This window comes from Balaenoptera acutorostrata, chromosome 1 (assembly GCF_949987535.1).
Source record: "Balaenoptera acutorostrata chromosome 1, mBalAcu1.1, whole genome shotgun sequence".
NCBI classification, from domain to species: Eukaryota; Metazoa; Chordata; class Mammalia; order Artiodactyla; family Balaenopteridae; genus Balaenoptera; species Balaenoptera acutorostrata.
The window spans coordinates 38,009,109-38,015,852 of NC_080064.1; the positions used below are offsets into that span (position 1 = coordinate 38,009,109).

The window sequence follows — 6,744 nt, forward strand, 5'->3', positions numbered from 1 at the left end:
CAGCACCATTGAATGAATGAAGTTAGACCTTTCTTTTCACCACATACAAAAATTAACTTAAATGGATCAAAGACATAAATGTAAGAGCTAAAACTAAAAAACTCTTAGAAGAAACCACTGGGGATAATAATGATATTGGATTTGGAAGTTATTTTGGGGCATGACACCAAAAGCACAGGCAACAAAAGAAAAAATAGGTAAACTAGACATAATCAGAATTAAAAACTTGTGTGCATCAAAGGACACTATAAGAGAGTAAAAAGACAACCCACAGAATAGGAGAAAATATTTTCAAATCATATATCTGATAAAGGATATGACCCTTACATATAAATAAAATCGAACTCAAAAATGGACAAAAGACTTGAATAGATATTTTTCCAAAGAAGATACACAAAAGGCCAATGCAAAGATGCTCAACATCACTAGTCATTAGAGAAATGCAAATCAAAGCCACATGAGAGGGACTTCCCTGGTGGCGCAGTGGTTAAGAATCTGCCTGCCAATGCAGGGGACACAGGTTCGAGCCCTGGTCTGGGAAGATCCCACATGCCACGGAGCAACTAAGCCCGTGAGCCACAGCTACTGAGCCTGCGCTCTAGAGCCCGCGATCCACAACTACTGAGCCCGTGTGCCACAACTACTGAAGCCTGAGCGCCTAGAGCCTATGCTCCAAAACAAGAGAAGCCACTGCAATGAGAAGCCTGTGCACCACAACGAAGAGTAGCCCCACTTGCCGCAACTAGAGGAAGCCCGCGTGCAGCAACGAAGACCCAACACAGCTAAAAATAAAAAGAAATAAAAGAAATAAATTAAAAAAAAAAAATAGCCACACGAGAGGGCTTCCCTGGTGGCGCAGTGGTTGAGAATCTGCCTGCCAATGCAGGAGACACAGGTTCGAGCCCTGGTCTGGGAAGATCCCACATGCTGCGGAGCAACTAGGCCCGTGAGCCACAACTACCAAGCCTGCGCGTCTGGAGCCTGTGCTCCGCAACGAGAGGCCGCAATAGTGAGAGGCCCGCGCACCGCGATGAAGAGTAGCCCCTGCTTGCCACAACTAGAGAAAGCCCTTGCACAGAAACGAAGACCCAACACAGCCAAAAATAAATATAAAAATAAATTAATTAATTAAAAAAAAAATTCACTCCCTTTAAAAAAAAAAAAAAAGCCACATGAGATATCACTCCATACCCACCAGAATTGCTAATATCAGGAAGAAAGAAAGAAAGAAAGAAAGAACGAACAAGTGTTAGTAAGAATATGGAGAAATGAGAACCACTGTACGTTGCTGGTGGGAATGTAAAATGGTACAACTCTACAGAAAATATTATGGTGGTTCCTTAAAAAGTAAAACAGAGACTAAGTGAAATAAGGTAATCACAAAAAGACAAAAACTACATGATTTCATTTATATAGGGTATCTAGAGTAGTCAAACTCATAGAAACAGAAAGTAGAATGGTTGTTGCCAGGAGCTGCGGGGAGAGGGAAGGGAAGAATTATTTAGTAGGTACAGAGTTTCAGTTTTGCAAGATGAAAAAGTTCTGAAGATTGGTTGCACAACAATGTGAATATACTTAAAACTGTACACTTAAAAATGGTTAAGATAGTGAATTTTGTTATGTGTATTTTACCACAATTTCTTTAAAAAGCTAAACACAGAATTACTATATGACCCATCAGTTTCACTTATAGGTAAATACCCAAAAGAACTGAAAGCAGGGACTCAGTTACTTGTTCATCAGTGTTCATAGCAGCATTATTTACAATAATCAAAAGGAGGAAACAACCCAAATGTCCATCAGCAGGTGAACGGATAAAGAAAATGTGGTATATACATACAATGGGATATTATTCAGACATAAAAAGAAATGAAATTCTTTTTTTTTTTTTTTTGCCTTGCCGTGTGGCTTGCAGGATCTTAGTTCCCGGACCAGGGATCAAACCAGAGCCCCGGCAGTGACAGCACCAAGTCCTAATCACTGGACTGCCAGAGAATTCCAAAGAAATGAAATTCTGATATATGCTTCAACATGGATGAATCTTGAGGATATTATGCTAAGTGAAATAAGCCAGGCATAAAAGGACAAATATTGTATAATTCCATTAATATGAGATACCTAGAATAGACATATTCATAGAGACAGAAGGTAAGAACAGACATTAACTGGGGCTAAGGGTAGTGGAGGGAGTTATTTTTTAATAGGTACAAAGTTTCCATTTGGGATGATGAAGAATTCTGGGGGAGTGGAAGAGGCTCCTATATTATTTTAATTTTTGATCAGCATGTAGTATTTTTATAATTAAAATAAATAAAATATCTTACAAGTTAATAGATAGCTCAAGAGGACAGTTTGTAACACTGCTCAAGATCCATAGCACCCTGACAAGGCAAAGCCTACGTCTTAATTAAACACAACTGTCAACTCTGCAGTGAAACTGACCATCAACAAGACAATATGAGAAAAACTGATGCATCACTCACCTTGAACACTTCAGAGAAGAAGCCAGACCCTATTTTTTCACAGGTGAAGTCATCTAAACGCGTCAGTCTGGAAAAGGCACTTATAAGAGCTCGATATGAAGAGGGCCAAACTCTTCCCACCTGGGTCATGCTCCCATCCCCTCCACCACCTCCTTCAAAATCTTCAAGACGCTCCACACGTGGAGGAAATCCTGCAATTGAATTCCGTTTGCTCCGATCCATAGTCTCAATAATCACTTTTTTTCTTCTTTTAGGAATGAATTCCACACATAGTAAATTTCTGTTGAGTTTTACTTCTCTTCTGGCTTGTCACTAAATAAGAGATTAAAATGATATTTCATTAAAACCATTAATGAATAATAAATACAGGCAACAGTACACTATCAATGTAAAAATATTTTCTCTTTCATATTCTAGCTCCTGATTTTCAGATCTAAAAAACACTTTATGCTTTTACCTTCAAAAAGCGGTGATATATCTATTATTCGTTGAGTACCTATTATCTAGGAAATATACTGTAAGAGTTATGCATATGTCATGTCATTTGATTCTCAAATAATCCATGATATAAGGATTATTATGTTCATTTCACAGAGAGGTCAAGCAATCATACAGTCACCAAATGGTACAGATAAAGTTAACATGCCAGATTGTCTGATTCAAAAGCCTGTGCTCCTGCCAATGCCCTTCACAGCCTCATATAATTTTCTCTTCATTTGAAAAGTCATTAAGTCCAAATATATAAAACAAGGATGACAAATATTTTATACTATAAAATTGTATAATTTTAAAAGAAGAAAACTATATCCAAAAGCAATTTAAAATTCCACTCTTGATTAAACAACCCAGTCCAGCAGAAGTGACTACAGAAGGCTCCATCCCATCTGGTACCTAAGAATAAACACAAAGGCCCACTTTTTCTTTTAGCCTGTCTCCCCTTACATCTACTTTTTCCACAAGAATCAATTATACTTAGGTCTTTAATCCATTTTTTTAAAAGATTTACTTATTATTTATTTATTTATTTTTGGCTGTGTCAGGTCTTAGTTGTGGCATGCGGAATCTTCATTGAGGCATGCGGGATCTTTCATTGCAGCGCTCAGGCTTCTCTCTAGTTGTGGCATGTGGGTTTTCTCTTCTCTAGTTGAGGCACGAGCTCAGTAGTTGTGGCGTGCGGGGCTTAGTTGTCCCGCAGCATGTGGGATCCTAGTTCCCTGACCAGGGATCGAACCCGCGCCCCCTTCATTGTAAGGTGGATTCTTTACCACTGGACCACCAGGGAAGTCCCTTTAATCCATTTTAAGTTTATTTTTGTGTATGGTGTTTAAAAAGATGTTCTAATTTAATTTTTTTTTACATGTAGTTGTCCAGTTTTCCCAGCATCTATAAAACTCTTAGAGGGGACTTCCCTGGTGCTCCAGTGGGTAAGACTCCATGCTCCCAATGCAGGGGGCCCAGGTTCAATCCCTGAATAGACATATCCCTGAATAGACTAGATCCCGCGTGCATGCCGCAACTAAGAAGTCCGTATGCTGCAACTAAAGTTCCCACATGCCCCAACTAAGACCTGACACAGCCTAAACAAACAAACAAACAAATATTAAAAAAAAAAACTGTTAGAGGAGAATACAGGCAGAACACTCTTTCACATAAATCGCAATATCTTTTTTGATCTGTCTCCTAGAGTAATGGAAATAAAAACAAAAATAAACAACTGGGACCTAATTAAACTCAAAAGCTTTTGCATAGCAAAGGACGCCATAAACAAAACAAAAAGACCACCCACAAAATGGGAGAAAATATTTGCAAATGATGCAACTGATCTCCAAAATTTACAAACATATCATGCAGTTCAATATCAAAAAAACAAACCCAATCAAAAAATGGGCAGAAGACCTAAATAGATATTTCTCCAAAGAAGACACACTGATGGCCAACAGGCACATGAAAAGACGCTCAACACTGCTAATTATTAGAGAAACGCAAATCAAAACTACAATGAGATATCACCTCACACCAGTCAGAATGGCCATCATCAAAAAATCTACAAACAATAAATGATGGAGAGGGTGTGGAGAAAAGGGAACCCTCCTACACTGTTGGTGGGAATGTAAATTGGTACACCCACTATGGAGAACAGTATGGAGATTCCTTAAAATACTAAAAATAGAGCTACCATATGATCCAGCAATCCTGCTCCTGGGCATATATCCAGAGAAAACCATAATTTGAAACAATACCTGCACCCCAATGTTCATTGCAGCACTATTTACCATAGCCTGAACATGAAAGCAACCTTAATGTCCACTGACAGAAGAATGGATAAAGAAGATGTGGTACATATATACAATGGAATATTACTCAGCCATAAAAATGAACAAAATAATGCCATTTGCAGCAACATGGATGGATCTAGAGATTGTCATACTGAGTGAAGTAAGTCAGACAGAGAAAGACAAGTATCATATGATATCGCTTACATGTGGAATCTAAAAAAAAATGGTACAAATGAACTTACTTACAAAACAGAAATAGAGTCACACATGTAGAAAACAAACTTATAGTTCCCAGGAATATGGGGGGAGGATAAATTGGGAGACTGGGATTGACACATGCACACTTCCATATATAAAACAGATAACTAATGAGGACCTACTGTGTAGCACAGGGAACTCTGCTCAATAATCTGTAATCACCTAAATGGGAAAAGAATCTGAAAAAGAATAGATACATGTATATGTATATGTATAAATGAATCACTCTGCTGTACACCTGAAACTAACACAACATCGTTAATCAACTATACTCCAATATAAAATAAAAGTTTTGGGACTTCCCTGGTGGCACAGTGGTTAAGACTCTGTGCTCCCAATGCAGGGACCCCAGGTTCAATCCCTGGTCAGGGAACTAGATCCCACATGCATGCCACAACTAAGAAGCCAGCAAGCCACAACTAAGGAGCCGGTGAGCAGCAACTAAGGAGTCCATGAGCCCCAACTAAGGAGCCCGCCTGCCACAACTAAGACCCAGTGCAACCAAATAAATAAATAAATAAAATATTTTTTAAATAAAAAAATTTTTTTAATAAAAATAAAATAAAATTAGTATTGAAAAAGATTTTTAAAAAAGAATCATTATAAGAGTCCTATGCAAAATACAACATTGTGATTCTACAATTAGTGAAACACTTCCATAAATGTGATGAATACCCAACCCAGACTACCTCTATCACCTCCAATCATGGAGAATTAGCAGCAGGGCTTACAGGGCCATCCTTACAATATGACCCTGCTGTAGCCAAAGTTGGTAGCGTTCTACCCAATATGGACCAATCACATTTCCTTTCCGGGCAATTTGGAATTGGAATTAAGATATTCCAGCCTCAGTCTGGTTGCTTTCTAAAATGGAAACCATGTAAACTCAGGAGCTGTTGGCCATGGCGATTTTCTACCACGCAGGCTTGAAGGCAGAAAAAGCCAAGGGATTGAGGCAAATTTGCAGAGGAAAAAAAGGCACAGACAATCAAGAACTTCTTGATTTTCCTAATGTGCTCTAATCCCTGATTCCTGAGGCCTAACTGCATCCTGGCTTAAGGTTCCATGAGATATCACTGTATCTTTAAAACAAATTATTTTTGCTTAGCTAGTGTCACCAGTCTTCACAAAAGGAAGAATAATCCAAGTTCCTAAAGAATGAAACATTTGCGGGCTTCCCTGGTGGCGCAGTGGTTGAGAGTCTGCCTGCTAATGCAGGGGACACGGGTTCGAGCCCTGGTCTGGGAAGATCCCACATGCCGCGGAGCAGCTGGGCCCGTGAGCCACAACTACTGAGCCTGCGCGTCTGGAGCCTGTGCCCCGCAACGGGAGGGGCCGCGATGGTGAAAGGCCCGCGCACCGCGATGAAGAGCGGTCCCCGCACCGCGATGAAGAGTGGCCCCCACTTGCCGTAGCCGGAGAAAGCCCTCGCACAAACCGAAGACCCAACACAGCCAAAAATAAATAAATAAATAAATAAAGTAGCTATTAAAAAAATAAATAAAAAATAAAAAATAAATTTACCATCTTAACCATTTAGAAAAAAAAAAAAATGTTTAAAAAAAAAAAAAAAAAAAAAAAGAATGAAACATTTGCGACTTTCCTCATGGTCCAGTGGTAAAGAATTCGCCTTCCAGTGCAGGGGACATGGGTTCAATCCCTGGTCGGAGAACTAAGGTCCCACGTGACACAGGGCAACTAAGCCCATGTGCCACAAGTACTGAGGC

At 39.4% G+C, this 6,744-nt stretch overlaps 1 protein-coding gene across 2 annotated transcripts in view; it reads right to left on the reverse strand.

Moving 5' to 3' along the window:
* Nucleotides 1–2,791, reverse strand: part of TESK2 (testis associated actin remodelling kinase 2) — a 111,504-nt gene extending 108,713 nt beyond the window's left edge. For both annotated transcript variants that reach the window (XM_057541849.1, XM_057541844.1), the window contains exon 1: nucleotides 2,484–2,791. In XM_057541849.1, the coding sequence (XP_057397832.1) occupies nucleotides 2,484–2,705 (222 nt within the window). In that variant the 5' untranslated portion in view covers nucleotides 2,706–2,791. The remainder of the gene's footprint in view (nucleotides 1–2,483) is intronic.
* Between the last annotated feature and the right edge of the window lie 3,953 nt (nucleotides 2,792–6,744).